At 40.8% G+C, this 18444-nt stretch overlaps 1 protein-coding gene across 8 annotated transcripts in view; it reads left to right on the top strand.

The window, feature by feature from the left end:
• DIS3L2 (DIS3 like 3'-5' exoribonuclease 2) overlaps positions 1-18444 on the top strand; it is a 346332-nt gene that overhangs the window by 53492 nt on the left and 274396 nt on the right. For all 8 annotated transcript variants that reach the window (XM_073877261.1, XM_025889524.2, XM_025889509.2 and 5 more), the window contains exons 4-5: positions 7076-7129; positions 16129-16230. In XM_073877261.1, the coding sequence (XP_073733362.1) occupies positions 7076-7129; positions 16129-16230 (156 nt within the window). The remainder of the gene's footprint in view (positions 1-7075; positions 7130-16128; positions 16231-18444) is intronic.

Here is an 18444-nt window from a genome sequence, read left to right as displayed (position 1 = left end):
CCTTAGGCATGAAATATGAGGCAGGAAGTAGGTAATGATGAGACGGAGAGTGAGGTAGGGGCACATATTCTTTGAATTAAGCGTATTTTATAATTACTGGATTGGTATATAGAGGCATTCCCATGGGTGACCTGGCTCACTTGCAAATGTTGGTTGTGTTCCATTCTGAGCACATTCTCTCATTTCTCTCATTCTGAGAGCCCAGCTTTTATATTTGTTTTGGCTTAAGATCCAGCCAGTGAACAGATACTGTCATCTTCTTTTCCTTTTTAATCACCTTTTTATATTTACCTGTGGTCAAGTGCACATATGATTAATGTAGATTCTTTTTTTTGTTTGACTGCCTTCATCTACCCTCTGCCTTTGCCTTGGATCCCCGCCTCCTCTGGCAACCACCAGTCTATCTCTGAGGGGTTTCTTTTGTTTTGTTTTTTAAGATTCCACATATAAGAGACCCAACAGTATTTGTCTTTCTCTGTTTGACCTGTTTCACATAGCATAATGTCTTTGAGGTCCATTCATGTCGTCACAAATGGCAAGATATCATCCTTTTTTTTTGGCTGAGTAATATTCCAGTGTGTGTGTGTGTGTGTGTGTGTGTGTGTGTGTGTGTGTGTGTACCACAATTTCTTTATCCATTCCTCCTTCAGTGGACATTTAGGTTGTTTTCATAACTTGTCTATTATAAATAATGCTGCAGTGAACATGGGGTGCTCATGTCTTTTTGCATTAGTGTTTTTATTGACTCTTGAATGGAAAACTTTTTAACAAATGAGTTGATCTTTCTGATTTTAGAGATACTATTAGCCCCCCTCCTTTTTTAACTTCTCTTGGATTTCTTTGAGGAGGCCTCTCAGGGGAGTTGAAGCTGCATTTGGACATTTGTCCCTTCCTTAATCCGTTCATTTGCTCTTTCCCCTTCAATCCACTTACTGAACTCCATTTTATCTACAAGTTTCTTGGCCTTCATCTTGTTTCACGGACGAGGACCCTTTGTGCTTTTCCCATTTTCATCTCCTGCCACTCCTTCAGGTACATGCTGCTCTATTCACCCTGATCTTTAAGACCTTCCCTGTAAAAACTCTGCTCTTTGCTTTCTCCATGACTCTGTACACACTGTTCCTAGTGCTTGGAATGCTTTCTCCCATTATCTTGATGTAATTGTGCTTGAACTTTACGTCCCTACCTAAATGTTACCCCTTTTGAGAAGCCTTATTTTAATTCTCCAGTCAGAATTGGCCATGACTATTTTCTTGAATCTGACTTCATTGTTTATCCTTTATTCTAAACTTATTATCATTTCTTGGTATTTGTGTTTCCTCAAATAGACCATTCACTTTCTTGTGGGGAGGGTTGTCTCTTATTCCCACAAATTAGCCCAGTGTGTGACATTTGATTGATGTGTAATAAGTTTATATTGAATAAATATTTATTTACTGAGTGAATAAAGGATCAGGGTACTGTCTTTTGAAGAAGGGTGAGGGAAACTCTGTTGTAACTTGGAAGAAAAATTGCTTACAATTTTGGTTATAGAATTTATAGAGATAGGATGAGGAAAATATTCTGGAATGATACAGTTTTTGCTCCTTCCTATTAATTTTTACTTTTGAAGCAACTCTTTGCTGATATTAAAACAAAACAAAAAGCTGATCAATATAACAACTCTCTTTCCCAGGAGTTTGTAAGTGATTCCTCCTGGCTTGTGACATCATGAGACTCTGGAGCCAGAGCCTCCCCCCACAGATGAGAACAGTTGTTCTTTGCAGATGGGGAGAGGAATGGGTTCCAGATATGAGGTCACCGTGTGAAATATACAACACTGTAAATAAGATTTTCATAGGCAGGGAAACAGAGTCCATCTGCTTTCTGATATGAACTTTATGTGTTCAGGCTTTGATGGGTAAGATAAAAAGCTAGACAAGAAAAGCTATTTAGATGTTGGAGAAAAGTAAACTTATTAGATACACTTGTAAGTATTTGTTAACTTTTATATTCAAATTTAAGTATATTGTGACATCCCTTTTTTTCTCCCCATCCAGAGAAGAAACTTTTATTGAGAGATATTAAGGAGATATTTTAAAAATAGAAGTAGAATAATACTTTTATTTTGTTTTCAATACTTCGAACAATAATTTGACATTTCATTGGTGTTTTGCCCTATGTAGGAATGAGGAATCCATAGTGACCAAAGGAATCTCTTTCCTGTGTTTGAACTGACCAGCAGTAACACATGATCATGTACATGTAATTTTGAAAAAAAAAAAACAACCTTTTTTTTTGTAAACAAGTTCTCACATCATACATACATCCTTTCTCCATAGATACGGTATAGGAGGTTGTTATAGGAGGTGTTGGAAGAAATGAAAGTATGGGATAGGCCTGGAGGGAACTCAGATTTGGGGTGATGGCCAGAGTAACATGGGTATGATGGAAGAATTGGCTGGTTTCCTGATCTCAGGTGATGCTTTGGCTGAAGGTGGCTCAGGTTGATCCCCCAGAGCACCTGAGGCATGATGTCAGAGTTCCCCTGAAAATAGAATATTGGTGTAAAGTTGTTATTGGACCTTACAAGAATTCCTAGTCCAGGAAGATAGTACAGGATGGGTTAGTTTCTAGGACCTTCACCATTTGTTAAGACTGAAATCAGCTGGAGAACATTTGGGTATGAATTAAAGAGAAAAATAGAGGTGACATTACAGTGTGCTGCCCAACCATTCGGAAGGCACAGATGATCTTCATAAAATTACTGGCAGGGCTGGTGGGAGAGCTTCAGCTCTGTAGCATTCATTAATTAGCTCATGTTTCTTGACTGTCTACTAAGTGCCAGGCATATACCAGTGAGTGAGAGAGGTGATTCACTGGGGGAGACGAGCAAACACAACCAAAGACATAAAGAGGGAATTACAGCATGTGCTGAGCACTGCTAGGGAAGTAAGAAAGATGAAAAATGAAGAATTAGAGAGAGCCACTTTACATGGGGTGGTTAGCTGCTCTGAGCAGGTGATTTCTGAACTGAAATCTGAAGGGTGAAAATGAGCCAGCTCTCAGGAGAATTAGGCAAAGAACAGCATAGGCAGAGAGACCAGCTAGTGGAAGAATGGCAGGCAGAAAAAAGGCTTGGTGTTTTTGCGGAACATAAAGGGAGCTGTTGGGCATAGCGAGCAAAGGGAATTACAATGCAGGAATAAGCTGGAGAGTCAGGCAGCCGCCACGGCGAGGCCGTGTTGGAGAGTTGGATTTTATTAAAACTGAAAGGCTTCAGTAGGGAGAGGGCATGGTGTATTTTATGCTTTAAAAACATCTCTCTGGCAGTTGTGAGGTGAACAGACTCAAGTGGAAGCTGGGTGACCATGTGGAAGGCCATTAGAGTAAATGGAACAAGGAGAGAAGGGCGGTGGCAGGGAAGATGGCCGGGAATGGACTGCAGTGGAGCCGGAACTGGCAGGAAGCTGATGGCTTAAATGTGAAGGTGAGGCAAAGGGAGGAATAAAGCAGGACTCCTAAGTTTTGAGTCAAGCCACTAGATGGATGATGTTTCCATTAACTGAGACAGGGAAGACAGAGGGTTGGAAGGTGGTGCTGGGGGAAGGGAGCAGATGGCATAAATGAGCAGAGGCCCTGGTGATGACTGTGGCAAGCAGCGGCAGTCGAGGCAGTGACGAGCGAGGACTCTGGAACCAGACTGCTGGGCTTGAATGTGGTGTGCAGGTGGGCACCTCTCAGCACCTCGGTGTTCTTATTGGTAAAAGGGAGAACAGTAGTACCTACCTCATAGGACTGATTTGAAGGTTAAATTAGTTGATGGATATAAGCTCTTAAAACAGCGTGTAACATGTAGTATACTTATATAAGTGTTACTTGAGATTTTTTTTTTTTATTGCTATAAGAGAAGTGTTTGTTATTCAACTCAGGTGGTTGCTGCCATGGAGGGTTAGCTGGTTTTTCAAGAAAATGTGGAAATACAAATTTATGTGTGAAATTCCTTTACTTTAAGTATTCTCAAACATCCTGTAAGCCAAATAAAACATGTTTGTGATTGCCAAGTTAGGCTAATTAGCCCCGTTGTGTGGTATTTTTCTACAGTAACATTCAGCTCCTTGGGTGTGAGCATGGAGAAGGCAGATAGTTGGGGTTAACTGAGAGTGAGGGCTTGCTAGTTGAATAGAGGAGGGAGAGTGGCCCAAGACTCAGGGTTTCCAAGGGCAGGAGGTAATGACAGGCCATGGCAACTAAGTGGCCAAGGAAGTGACTCAACCCGGTGTGGGGACAAAGTGTGATCAGGTCCATGGGTTGGAAGTCTTAGTGAAGACAAAGAATTATTGAAGTGGGGTTTTTACCTTAAGTGAGATGGGAGGATAGAAGATTGTGATCAGAAAGTGTGATATTTGAGTTTTCATGTTTGGAGTCGGTATCATTAGCAACGGTGCCAAGAGACAGCAGTGAACATGGGGGAGAGTGGTTAGCATGGGTGGAGGAAAAGGTGGCTGGAGTGACCAGCTAGGGTTGTCTGGTCAACCATGTGGATGCAAAGTTCCATAAGTGTTTATAGGAATGGCGATGCAGAGGAAGACACTGAGCTACGAGTCAAAACATTAGTGAGAAGGTTTGAACCAGTGACAGCACTGAGGAGATATAGCAGGAGCTAATGACATGCTCTTCAAAGGATGTAGATTTTGATCAAGAATGGAGGGGAAAAAAATTATTTTAAAGTTACAATGGGGAAGCCTGGGGGGGTAAGAAAAATATCTAATGTTAAGATGGAGACAATATGTAATTTAATGTAAAAAAATATCTTGACATTGGAATGGAGAAGAGATTTAATGTTAAAAAAAAACAAACCTTTGTATTAACTTAGTAACATCTCCATGATGAGAAGTACTATATTAAATATAAACCCATTATGTTGTATAAAAAAAAAAAAAAGACCATTTCTTGACATGCTTTACTGACAGCTTCTTTCATCAGGCTGTGGGGTGGACTCTGGTCTTCTGTGGGATTCTGTTAGAGTTTCTTTTTCCTCAGTACGATTTGCACTCCCAAGGGAGTCTGTTCCTGAGGTCCATTTCTTAAGAGTATGCTCCACTCAAAACTGCAAATGTTTTTCTTGAACAAGGCTTCTGTCGTTCCCTGTATGCTTTTATATATCAGGATGTTTGGGATAGAGGATCAAGAGTAGAATCTTTCATATCTGTTCTTCTAAATAGAGCCTAGACAGAGCCCTGAGCAACCTCTTTCTTTTGAGCCCAGCGTTAGACTCTCTACATGCTCTGTACTTAAAGGTCCTTTGACAGCAGAAGAGATTCTTATCTCTATACTGTGGTGTAGAGGTTGTAACCATTCACTGAACTGAAAGGGATGATAGAAGAATAGCAATTGAGGGGGAAAAACAAAACAAACCTTAGGTCAGAAAGCAATGCCTGGAATGAGAAAATGAATTTTTAAAAAATTTAACTTGAGTGAATGGACTTGATAAATAAATCAAGGAGTGTCTTCCCTTCACTAGACACTATGCTCTGTGAGGGCAGACTATTATTTCTTTCCATTGTGTCCCCATCACTTAGCATAGTGCCTGCCATGTGAATCTTCAGGGAATTTTGTTGGATGAGTAGGTGAAAGTTTAGGATAAATGTAATAAGCCTTTTGTCTCCCTCCCCCCAACAGAAAAACAGCTGTTCTAGAAGTGAAATTACAGTGACATTCATGAAAAGGGTCTGGCCTCGGGGAGTTTTGCCAACCTTGTCTCCCGTCCCCTCTCTCTCTTACCCTAAGCAGAGTTACAGCATGATGGGAGAGTATTTGCCCTCTTAAGCACTCTTGCTTACATGGTGTTCTTTGCCTGCATTTCCCTTCTGATTTATCGGCAAGTTTTTCTCCTCCATCAGGGACCAGGTCAGACACTGTCTGTGGAACCTTTCCTAGCGCCCCCAGTTGAAAGTCAGCTGTATCCTCGCTTACAGCATCCGTCATATTTTACTTCATAAACAAGGGCTGAGCTTGGTCATCATCTCTCTCTACATTGTCTCAGGGTCTTGAATATAGTATTCAATAAATTTTGAATTAAGTCTGCTTGGGATGTTAACAATAGTATAAGCTGTTGCATGGCCATTTGTAATTTAAGCATACATGGTGCACCAGTGAAGGGGAGAACTATTTTCTCCTTTATTTTATGCCCTCACCTATTTTATTAATTAATGTATCTTTGAGTCTTTCAACATTTTAGGGGGAAAATGTTATTTAAAACACTTTCTCAAGCCACCCTTTGAGTCTGGCTCTTAGGAAAATAACTGCCTCTCTCCATGTGTTCCAGTGGCCTTCAAATGCAGCTGGAACCTTGGGAGGGTTACAGCTTCCTGCAAGAGCCTAAAATACTGAACTACTATTGAAGACGGCCCCCACCTGCACCCCTGTGCGTAAATAGAAGCAGACCCTGATTTGGTGCTGGAATAACATGAAGTTGAAGGCAGACTGGGTGGCCTGGCTGTCGGAGCCAGGATTCCCATTTACATTAAGAGCTGGTTCTGGACCATTTTGAATTATTGACTCATTCAGCTCTGCAGAAGGGCCAGAGTAAAAAAATATGCATCTGGTCTCTCAAGGTTAAGTATGCAGGTTGGAAATCAACCTGTATCACTTTGAAAATTGTCACGGAAACAAGCAAGCATAGAAAGATCTCAGTGAATAAAAAAGGCCATTATGTAGTGAGACGTAATCCCCTATAATCTTTTCTTAAAGTAAAGGTTTCAATGTGAAGCCTAGCATACGGGGGCACATAAAATCCCAGTAGTTGCCACTTTCCCACTCCATGCCAAGCTCTGTTCCTTCTCACCTCTGCCTGTTCACAGCCAGGTGCCAGTGTGGGCTTTCAGTTTTTGATGGAACCCTGTGTTGCAGACATCAGTAGAAATCATGTTTCATGCATTAAATGAGTAGTTCTCCTAGGCCTAAATTTTTTTCTAGATTGAGCTGTTTAATTAATTCAAAAACGTTTTATTGGAGAATAACATAGGTATGGAAAGCTTCTAGGTAGATAACTAGTTAAATTTTCACAGCTTTTATTTTTTTTTTTATTTTAAAGGGTGTATTGAGAATTAATCCAAAGAAGTTTCATGAAGCCTTCATTCCTTCCCCGGTAAGTTCAATAACTTTATAATAAACTTAATGTCACATTTAATTTTTTAGATGTGCTCTGAAAGTGAAATCATATATTCTAACTAAAAAGCAGAGTAGTAAAACAAAATCGAGGATGGGCAAGGATTTGTTTCAAATTTAAATAAGCAAAATTTGCCTTTGACTAACAACCCCTTATGTCAGTCTTACACTCTCACTGCAAGTGGAGGGGATGGTATTTGTTACTAGTTGTTACTAGGGCTGTGGCGAGCAGCTGAGCCCACACAGACACCCACCAGTTCTTGGAGCTGGATGCCCTTGGTTTATAGCTGAAAGGGATTTATGGGTTTTTCCACTGATTTAAGTTAATCTTTCCCAAACAAATATGCTATCTACTTTCGATCTACTGCATGAGCTAATCTGCAAATTTGTCCAAAAAAAAAAAAATGTAATGCTTTTTTCTTTTGGTCAGAGTTTCTCACTTTCTCACTTTTCTGCAGGTGATAGGACTTGGTACAGGGCTCTTCACCGCTGGGTCTTTATATCCTTTCCTCCGTGCATGTCATTTTACCAGGCTCTCTGTTGTTCAGGGAAGTTCACTCTGACATAGAGTTAGCCGGAGGTCTCTGGATAAGGCTCGATTGTGCAAAGCTAGGAGAGCAATGTTCTCAAATTCCTGACGTGACTTTTCCAGGCTGCTGTAAATAGGATAGCTGTAGAATTAGAGGTGTTTTAACAGTAGAAGAGAGTATAGGAATAAACTTGAGCTTATTTATTTATTTATCTGTTTGTTTATTTATTTATTTAATAGATTTTATTTATTTATTTGACAGAGAGACAGCGAGAGAGGGAACACAAGCAGGGGGAGTGGGAGAGGGAGAAGCAGTTCTCCCTGCGGAGCAGGGAGCCCGATGCGGGGCCCGATCCCAGGACCCTAAGATCATGACCTGAGCTGAAGGCAGATGCTTTTTTTTTTTTTTTTTTAAAGATTTTATTCATTTGACAGTGAGGGGCACAGAGAGAGAGAGAGAGCACAAGCAAGGGGAGCTGGAGGGGGAGAAGCAGGCTTCCTGCTGAGCCGGGAGCCCGATGCGGGGCTCGATCCTAGGACCCCGGGACCACGACCCGAGCCAAAGGCAGACGCTTAACCGATTGAGCCACCCGGGCGCCCCAATACACTTGAGCTTATTGATGCGGAAATGGAATACGTATATATATTTCAGTTAACATATTTCATGATGTTAAAGGGCAAGTTTACTGAGAATACAAGTTCAGTCATGTGCTTCCCAGGTTGTAGTGGTGTTCCAGTAACCTTAAGGCCTATTCTCAAGCTCAGTTTATTTCTTTTTTCCCCCTTGCCCTACAGAAGTCAAGGATTCACATTTGTATCTCAAGTTGCATCTTACCCAGTGAATTAGGTAAAAAGTATCACTGACGTGTCACCTTGTTCTCTCTGAATCCTGTTCTGCTCCATTGACGGACCATGCTATATATTCTGACCCTGGTACTTTGTGCAACTGAGGGTCAGCTTTGAGGCAGTGACTTAGCTGCAGGAGCAGGTTCATCATTCTGTGGAAGCACAGTTTACATGGTGTTCGATTCCTGACTTTGCTCATAAGGCAAAAATCACATTCAGTGATGGTAAAAATTACCCATGAAAATCTCTTAGGAATATGCCACATTAGAGACAGATCATCTCTCCGGAAGTCCAGCATAACTAGCATTTTCTCTACTTTAGAAAGAATAACTGTTTCTTCATTGGCATACCAGTTGAGGGAGCTCAATTATAATAGACACCCGGTGTATGAAAAACATGGGTTTTTAAGCATGAAAATAATAGCCAGTGGAGTAAGGAGCTCATCCTGAGAGACACTTGGGAGCTGAGCACATTACAAGCCTCCCATCTCCTGTGTCCACTGAAGTTTGCTGTCATTGACTGGAATGTTAAGGGAACTAATAGAGCATTTTGAAAATTTGACTGCTTGCTTGTTTTCTTCCCTGAGTACAGGGTATGGAATTTCCCTAAGTTGGATCCCTGGTAGGCTGGTTTCTGACAAGTGTGGGGCCTAGGACAAGAGTACAAATGGAGGCACACATACTTTGTATTAAATATTTAGAAGTTATAGGGGCGCCTGGGTAGCTCAGTCGTTAAGCGTCTGCCTTCGGCTCAGGTCGTGATCCCAGGGTCCTGGGATCCAGCCCCGCATCGGGCTCCCTGCTCCGCAGGAAGCCTGCTTCTCCCTCTCCCACTCCCCCTGCTTGTGTTCCCTCTCTGGCTGTCTCTCTCTGTCAAATAAATAAATAAAATCTTTAAAAAAATATTTAGAAGTTATAAATCAAACTAACAAACTGTTAGGTAAAATACATTCATGACAAATAAAATATATTTCTTGTTAAATACACCTCTGTGTACCTGGGTTCAAATGTAGACTCCTTGGAGCTCCATCCTCAAGAGTGGCCGCATGGAGAGGGTCTGCCTCTGGCCTGCCGCTCTTCCCTTGTCAGTCCTGGCTCCCTGTCCCCTCTTTGCTGTCTCCACCATGCCCCCCACCCCCCATCCAGTGAGGGCCCTTGCATGTACCTATGTGAGCATCTTACCCCACATGTCCAAGTTCTGTCCACATGCCTTAGAAATAGCCCTTTAGCCACCAGTCAAGACCAGTGCGTGCCACCAGTGACTGTGGTCTGCCTCCAGGCAGACAGACCTGGGGAAGATGCCTGTGTATGGCTTGGGGCTGATTACTCCAGGGATGCACATCCATTTGGCCCCAAGAACTCTTTACCTATGGGGAGGAGTGTGACTGGAGAAGGGCCAGAGCAAAGGTCCTCTAGGCCTAGTTAGGTTCCTATAAGTTAAATTCATCTATTTATAGGTGCAAATGATGTGTTGTCACAGTTTAATTCGGCTTGTTAAAGGAAGTTAAGAAGCAAAAGTTACCAATGTTTCAAAAGCCCAAGTTGTTCTCCTACTTGAAATTATATTCCTGGCACGTCCTATTAAGAATCTTTTAGACAGTTGTGATGTTAGGATTGGCTTATTTTTATGCCCCTTATTCTCCTATTTGGCCACTAATGGAGTAGTAATATTGTCTCAGAGGGAGAAAAAATGCTAAAGAATTCACCTCTAAGTAACTAAGACCTGACTGTAAAAGCTCTGTCAAGGCCCAGTTGTAAATTTTGGTTGTAGATACTGGAACAATCCTACATTCTAGTTTTGCGGAGTTTTTGGTGAGTTTCAGTGTTTAGAGGCATTCTAGAAAGCCTTGAGGAAGGAGATAGTAGAAGCAGTAAGTTATATGTAGATGAATTCCACAACCACCACTGGTCTGGATTTATGAGTATACGTAGCTAATGTCCATGTCAAGTGTGAACTGGTATGAACTGGAAAAATGCTCACTGGTGGACTAGGAGTAGAATATCAGAACCAGGGCCTGAATGTTACCTGTCCCCTGCTTTAGCGGGAAGCGTAAAAACAGGAATTGTTAGAAAAGAAGATGTAGCCTTTGCTCTGACAATAAGAAATTGAAAAGATTACTTATTTGTAAAACTAGTGATGGGTTAGATTGTCTAATGTTCCTTACAATTTTAAAATTCTGAATTATAATTTAAAATTATAAAGTTTTTGGAGAGACAGAAATAGGCTAGATATGATTATTTAGGTTCTTACTGACTCTAAAAACAGTTGTGAATTTATACAATGTCATTTGCCATGTTAAAATACTATTTACGTCAGTTGGCTAAGAACAGTGAATTCATCATCACTTTGTTATTAAAAAAGTACTTTGTTTTGGGGAATGCTGACTTACGTTCATTATAATTTCAGCTGATAGAAAGTTGATTTTCATTTTCTTTTGACAAAGCCAAAATACATGGGAGAAGTCACTTATATATGTCCCTGCTGGTCTCCTGAGGTTCTCAGTAAAAGTAAGATAGAGTAAAACCATGTGACTTTCAAGCAAACCAAGATAAATTGATATTATTGAGATGCCTTTTTTCCTGTTTGGGGATAGGATATCAGAGGAGAAATGGACTGGCTATAGAAACTTGGCTTTTTACAAAAAGTACAGGCTCCGTTCTGAATTACGATGGTGCAAGAGGTTTTATAACTTTTTTGTGCATCTTGTCATGGGAGGTACCCTTTGAACATCTGTGGAATTTATTTTGTCCAAAGGGAGCTATTCCATTGATAGAGAATGCTCTTGGGTTGTCCTCCCTGCTTGAAAGCCTCCTAAGTATTTAGTTAGATTACCCCCAGGTCCCATTATATTTCCTCCAGGGTGGTTCATTATCCATTTTCCTTTTTTATCTATTCTTTCTGGCGGGTAGAGCTAGTCTTTGACATTCAAATAAAGAGCTGAACTCTTTAGCTTTTAAAAGTAGTTAAATGGGATGACTCGAACTTTTAATATTGAGTTGTTCCCACGTTTATGGTCTTTAAAATAAGAGATTCTGTAATAGGTACGGGCTTCTGAATGAATCCAGTAAGAGCTGAGCAGTGACGCAATACCTGGAGATTTGTGTATTGTCTGAGGTTCAACTCGGCCCTGCCCTTCTTGATTTCTTTGGATGGGAATGTGACAATAGCAGTATCTTACCATCTTAAAATCTCTGAGCTGTCTGGGGGTGGTGTACCTGCTTCTGAGAGAGATATTTCATTCCATGTGTTTTGACCAGTGATCATGGGTTGGGATGACTTCCAAACAGCTCTCTTCATTCTGGGGAAGTTGGAGGGACTCTATTGCTACATAAATTGCAGAAGGCAGCGACTGATGACCATGTGCCACCCTGCAGTTGTTCACGTTCTGTTTAGTGGTTGCCTCTTCCTTATTTCTCTGAGAAGCTCAACATGAGGTCAACTGCAGTGATTCTGTCTTTGTGGCTAACACGGTAGTGGTACCTCAGGGACTAGGGTGGGTCAGGTTTGGCAGCATGTGCCGGCCACAGCTGTCAGCCCATGGTTAGGTTGGAAATTGAACAGAAAAACTGTTCTAAAAGATCTCTCATGGTTTGTAATTGGAAACGATAAAAAATGCTGAGTGTCTAATGTCCCATTTTTGGTGCTGGCAGGGCAGATTTGGTGAATTTGGAATGCTAATTTTTAACTGAATTGTTACAGTAATCACCTTTAATCTGTTGAGTGTTAAGTCTTATCTATACCAAGTGTCTCTACCTAGAAAATTTTGAGTGGTGGTTTTCTAAGCCTGTTTGCTATTACTTCTTTTAAGAAAAATGAACACTCTCCATGTGTACTTGAGAAGAATGTGTATTCTGTTGCTTTGAGATGGAATGGTCTGGATATATCTGTGAAGTCCATCTGGTCCAGTGTGTCATTCAAAGCCCTTATTTCCTTGCTGATCTTCTGCTTCGATGATCTGTCCATTGCAGTGAAGGGGGTGTTAAAGTCCTCTACTATTTTTGTGTTATTATCAATGTGTTTCTTTGATTTTGTTATTAATTGGCTTATATAATTGGCTGCTCCCATGTTAGGGGCATAAAAATGTACAATTATTAGATCTTCTTGTTGGATAGACCCTTTAATTATGATATAGTGTCCTTTCTCATCTCTTATTACAATCTTTGGTTTAAAATCTAATTTGTCTGATATAAGGATTGCCACCCCAGCTTTCTTTTGATGTCCATTAGCATGATAAATGGTTTTCCACCCCATCACTTTAAATCTGGAGGCGTCTTTGGATCTAAAATGAGTCTCTTGCAGACAGCATATTGATGGATCTGGCTTTTTTTTATCCAGTCTAATTTAGCCCATTTACATTCAGGGTAACTATTAAAAGATATGAATTTAGTACCTTTGTATTGCCTGTAAGGTGACTGTTACTGTATATTGTCTCTGTTCCTTTCTGGTCTGTGTTACTACTTTTGGGCTCTCTCTTTGCTTAGAGGACCCCTTTTGATATTGCTTGTAGGACTGGTTTGGTGTTTGCAAATTCTTTTAGTTTCTGTTTGTCCTGGAAGATTTTTATCACTCCTTATATTTTGAATGACACCCTAGCTGGATAAAGTATTGTTGGCTACATATTTTTCTCGTTTAGCACCCTGAATACATCATGCCAGTCCTTTCTGGCCTGCCAGGTCTCCATGGATAGGTCTGCTGCCAGTCTAATGTTTCTACCCTTGTAGGTTACAGACCTCTTGTCCCGAGCTGCTTTCAGAATCTTCTCTTTGTCTCTGAGATTTGTAAGTTTCACTATTATATATTGGGGTGTTCACCTATTTTTATTGATTTTGAGGGGGCTTCTCTTTGCCTCTTGGATTTTGATGCCTATTTCCTCCCCCAGATTAGGGAAGTTCTCTGCTGTAATTTGCTTCAATATACCTTCTAGCCCTCTCTCTCTTTCCTCTTCTTCTGCGACCCCAATTATTCTCATATTGTTGCACTTTATGGTATCACTTATCTCTTGAATTCTCCCCTCATGATCCAGTAGTTGTTTCTCTCTTTTTCTCAGCTTCCTTATTCTTCATCATTTGGTCTTCTATATCACTAATTCTCTCTTCTGCCTCATTTATCCTAGCAGTTAGAGCCTCCATTTTTGATTGCATCTCATTAATACCTTTTTTATTTTGACTTGATTAGATTTTCGTTCTTTTATTTCTCCAGAAAGGGATTCTCTAGTGTCTTCTATGCTTTTTTCAAGCCCAGTTAGTATTTGTATAATCGTTATTCTGAACTCTAGTTCCAACATGGTTTTTCCTGTCTTGTCATTCTGTCCAGAGGAGCATAGATGAGTAAGAGAACAAAATACTAAAATGGAAACAATGGCCCCAGAGAAGTATACACTAAACAAATCAGAAGAGACCCGAAACTGAAAAAAAAATAAAAAAAAAGAGCATATAATCAGACAGGTGGAAAAAACAGAGCAATACACAGGATCCTGTGTGCATTTTGGTCTGTTTGTTAGAAAACTAGATCCCAAAATTTTAAAGAAAGAAAAACTTATATATGTACAAAAATAAAATTAAATACAATGAAAGGATAGAATGTAATTGTAAAAATGAAATTAAAAGACCAAAAAAAATAAAAGGAATATAAACAGACAGGTGAACAGAACAGAGCAATACACTATATCCTGAGTGTATTTTGGTTGGTTTGTTAGAAGAAACTACATCTCAAAATTGTAAAGAAAGAAAAACTTATATACATACAAAAATAAATAATACAGTGAAAGGATAGAATGTAACTATAAAGATGAAAATTAAAGACTTTAACAAAAAAACAAAAACAAAAAAAGGTGAAGAGAACAGAGCCATACACTAGATTCTGGGTGTATTTTGGTCTGTTTGTTAGAAGAAACTGTACCCCAAAGTTGTAAAGAAAGAAAAACGTACATATATACAAAAATAAATAAAAGGATAGAATATAAATATAAAAATGAAAATTAAAAAAGATTTTAACAAAGGAGTTGATAAAATAAGAAATTCATTGAAAAAGGAAAGAGAGGGTACCTGGGTGGCTCAGTTGGTGGGGTGTCTGCCTTTGGTTCAGGTCATGATCCCAGGGCCCTGGGATTGAGTCCTGCATTGGGCTCCCTGCTCAGCGGGGAGCCTGCTTCTCCCTCTCCCTCTGCCTGCCACTCCCCCTGCTTGTGCTCTCTCTCTGTCAAATAAATAAATAAAATCTTAAAAAAAAAAAGGAAAAGAAAAAGAAAAAAGTTAAAATTGAAAGAGTAAAGAATCATGGGGGAAAAAAACATAAATTCTATATACTTTTTTCCTCTAGCATTGGAGTCTTGCGGTTCTCCGTGATTGGTAAACTTGGTCTTAGCCTGTCTTCTTGCTGATCTTCTGGGTGAGGGGCCTGTTGCGCTGTTTCTCAAGTGTCTTTGCCCAGGGCAGAATTGCACCGCCCTTACCAGGGGGCCAGGTTAAGTAATCTGGAATGAAAATGGCAGCCTGCCGATCTCCGGCACTCCTCAGGGTGCCCGCAGGGAAAAGAAGTCAGTCACTCCCTGGTCTCTTTCGGTACTCCATGCTTACCCAGCCTGGGACTGAGTGTTTCTATCTCAGGCACACGACCCCTTTTAGAGTCTCCAAACCCTGCAGACTCCTGCAGCTCACAAACATGCCACTCCTCCTGGGGAAGTCTTCTGGTGATTCTGCTGCTTGCTGGGAGGGGTCGCCCAACTGTGTGGTTTGCGGTTTACGGCAACCCGGAGCTGAGAGCCCACTCCTGGGCTCACTGATTACAGCCGGCTTCCCCATTCCGATGCCTGGGAACTGCCGCATTCAGGCACTGCCGATCTTCCTGTGACCCCAAGGATCCTGAGACCACACTGTCCCTAACGTGGGTTATTTGTAAGCATGTGATTGAGGACGAAGGTGTCCATGCCTTGTGTTCACAGTAGGGAGTTCACCCTCCTTCTCAGTCAGAGAGTGAAGGAGTGTGAGAATGCTTCATGAATCTCATGTCCCTTTCCTTTTCTTCTTTGCCTTCTATCTAGGTCTCCATAAAAGCAACCGCAGTTTGCTTTCTCTGTCATTTTCTCAGTGGGAGGATTATGATTTTGTTGGTTTCTTCTTTAGAGAACTCAGATCCTGGAGCTGGTTGTTGCTCCTGTCCTAAGTTGGTTTTCTTAGGGAATTATATTTGTTGTTCTTCTGTTTTCTTGCAAACCTTCTATGTTTCACCCTTCTCTGATACTTAAAAAAAATTAGCATAGAAAGGGTATCATCATGCTTTATTTTATTTAAAACAAGAAAGGATAACTTCTTTCTCATTTCAGTTATGAAAGCATGTAGTCTCTGTTTTTTACTTTATGTATTTTTGTTTGTTTTTGGTCTGCCTGTGGGAGATCTTCTCTTATGTTTTTGAAATTTCTTTAACATTCTGTTAACCTGCTTTTGTGTGTTCATCCCCATTTCTGTTTAGTCCCAAAGAAACTGATTTCCCTCTTAGTGTTCTTGTTAAGTCAGTGGACAGATTGTAGAGTCTACAGTTTTTAAACCAAGGAAGTAATTTTTGGTTCCAGGTCTTGGTAAGCTGATTATGTTCTCTCTTCAACCTAGGATGGTGATCGAGACATTTTTATCGATGGGGTTGTTGCTCGTAATAGAGCCTTGAATGGGGATCTGGTGGTCGTGAAGCTGCTTCCAGAGGAGCAATGGAAGGTGAGTTAAATTTTCCTTTTCTAATAATACACTACTCAGGACCTTTTTATTCTATGGTGCAGCTGTGAAACATCATAAATTGGAGTAGTCACGGACTCCTAAGGTCCTATAGTTGCCTCAGAAGCCGGCCATGCAGTGCTTTGAACTTAGAAGCATCTGGTGGGCAGACATTTAATGATTTGAGTTGTTCTCCTTGCTCCCTCCCTGTGATCTGTCTTCCCTGTCATATGCCTTGCATTGATTTCTGGTAATTTTTAGTATAGAAGAAAAGCTTGCAGGGCACATTGAAACTTCTGATATGTGTTATTTTCCCACATTTAATGGTGGGAGAACTGGAAAGACAAAGCCATGGGCATGGTGGCAGTCTTTACACGTTCTTGCTGCCTCTACGGGAAAACCCAAGCAACACATACCTAGTTCTGTAGGTTCCAGTTTGGTGATTGGGCTTTCCTTGGCAGACAAAAATAGACTCTGTCTTTTAATAAAACAGGGATCTGGTGGCAGAAGAAAATGTTTTTAACGTGAGAATATCCTGGGTTTTAGTCTCTGTATATGTCAATTGAAAAGAAAAATGTGTTTTTTGATGATTGTTTTAAATAAAACCAATTTGTTTTAAGTAAATGATTCATAGTAGCAGTTTCTTTGAATTGTCTTGTAGACCTGGCAACTTGTGTGTCTAAGTCTGGGTTTTTCTTCATAGCATTTCTTCATATCTTTTATTTTATTTGGCTCAACTCACTGGTATTGAGGAATATGGTGTCCTCTTCAGTGAGAGGTACTGTAGGGATTAATAGAGTGGGGTTTTAGGCTAGGCTCCTTGGGTTTGAATTCCATTTCTGCCACTCATCTATATAACCTTGGGTGAATTATATAACCTTTCTGTGCCTCAAAGCCCTCATCTGTAAAATGGGAATAATCATAGTACCTACTTCATAGGTTTGTCATGAAGATTAAATGAGAATTCATGTAAAAATCTTAGAATGGTGCCTGACCCATGGTAGCAGTTCAAGCAATGTCAGTTTTTATTATTAGCTTTTACAGAAATGGAAGAAATACTACTTTATCTCAAAGCTTTGTCAAGATGTAAATTTGTTTTTATCTGATAGGGTTAGAGTGAGTCAGAATGGGCATTTCTAGGGTGTAGGTATGTTAATGATCAAGAGACATAGCTCTTTCCTTCCTGGAGCTTTCAGTCTGATGGGGAGTGCACGTAGGAAGAGACAGATTCTACTCACACACAGATGTAAGGATAATTATGATTAGTGCCGTGAAGTTAAGTGCAGAGTGTTTTATAAGAGTAAGTCATCCTAGCCCCATCCCCCAGCCCAGCCCCAGTTGCTGCCAGCTGTGATTCTATCCTCCCTTGATTCCCCAGGAGCACAGCTAAGGGTTGGTTCCAGGTCCTAGGAACATAGATTGATTTGGGCCACTTCCTCTTTTCTGGAAAGCATCATCTAGCGCAGTGTTGATGAGATCTGGGAAGGTAAGAGGAGTGCATTCGGGCCTGGTCAGACTAAAGGAGTTATCCCTAGAGGTCATTTGAGGGAGTAAAGAGGCATAATTAGATGACCCAGAGAAGGAACAAGAAAGATGGTGGTTTCCTTTAACTTAAGGAGTGAGAATGGGTAGAATAGAAAGAAATAGAAGAGTAATTAGCAAATTGGGTGAGTCTAGAGCTGACCAGAGCAGGTGTAAGGTGTTGACTGGCTGAAGAATAATAGGAATGGAGAGCATATAGTAGAGCACCTGTTGAGCTCTGCAGAGATGGATGAGGTTGATTCAGAAAGAGCAAGGCCAGGGCGCTTGGGTGGTTCAGTCGGTTAAGTGTCTGTCTCCGGCTCAGGTCATGAACTCGGGGTCCTGGGATCAAGCCCTGCGTTGCATGCTCAGCAGAGAATCTGCTTCTCCCTCTGCCCCCGCTCTTGCACACTCTCTCAAATGGATAGATAAACTCTGTGGGGAAAAAAAAAAGAGCAAGGCCAAGTTGCCTGACATCCTTCCTACCTTAGCTGTGGCCGGGGATGGCTAAAAAAACAAACATATGAATAAATAAATCAGTTGCATTATTTTCCTGGTTCTTCACCCCATTTGTATTTAAGACCAGCAAGCATAGCCTTTCCCGGTATTGTCAGATGCACTCTTGCTTTGGACAGGAAGCCTAAGAAGATGCGAGTAGGTTGGAGGTGAGGGTGTTTATTGTTATCAAAAGTTGTA

Source organism: Callorhinus ursinus, unplaced genomic scaffold (assembly GCF_003265705.2).
Source record: "Callorhinus ursinus isolate GAN/ISIS: 27379988/994484 unplaced genomic scaffold, GSC_fseal_2.0 scaffold2, whole genome shotgun sequence".
NCBI classification, from domain to species: Eukaryota; Metazoa; Chordata; class Mammalia; order Carnivora; family Otariidae; genus Callorhinus; species Callorhinus ursinus.
Note: the sequence above shows the minus strand (reverse complement) of the source record. Positions and strands in the feature narration are given on the sequence as shown.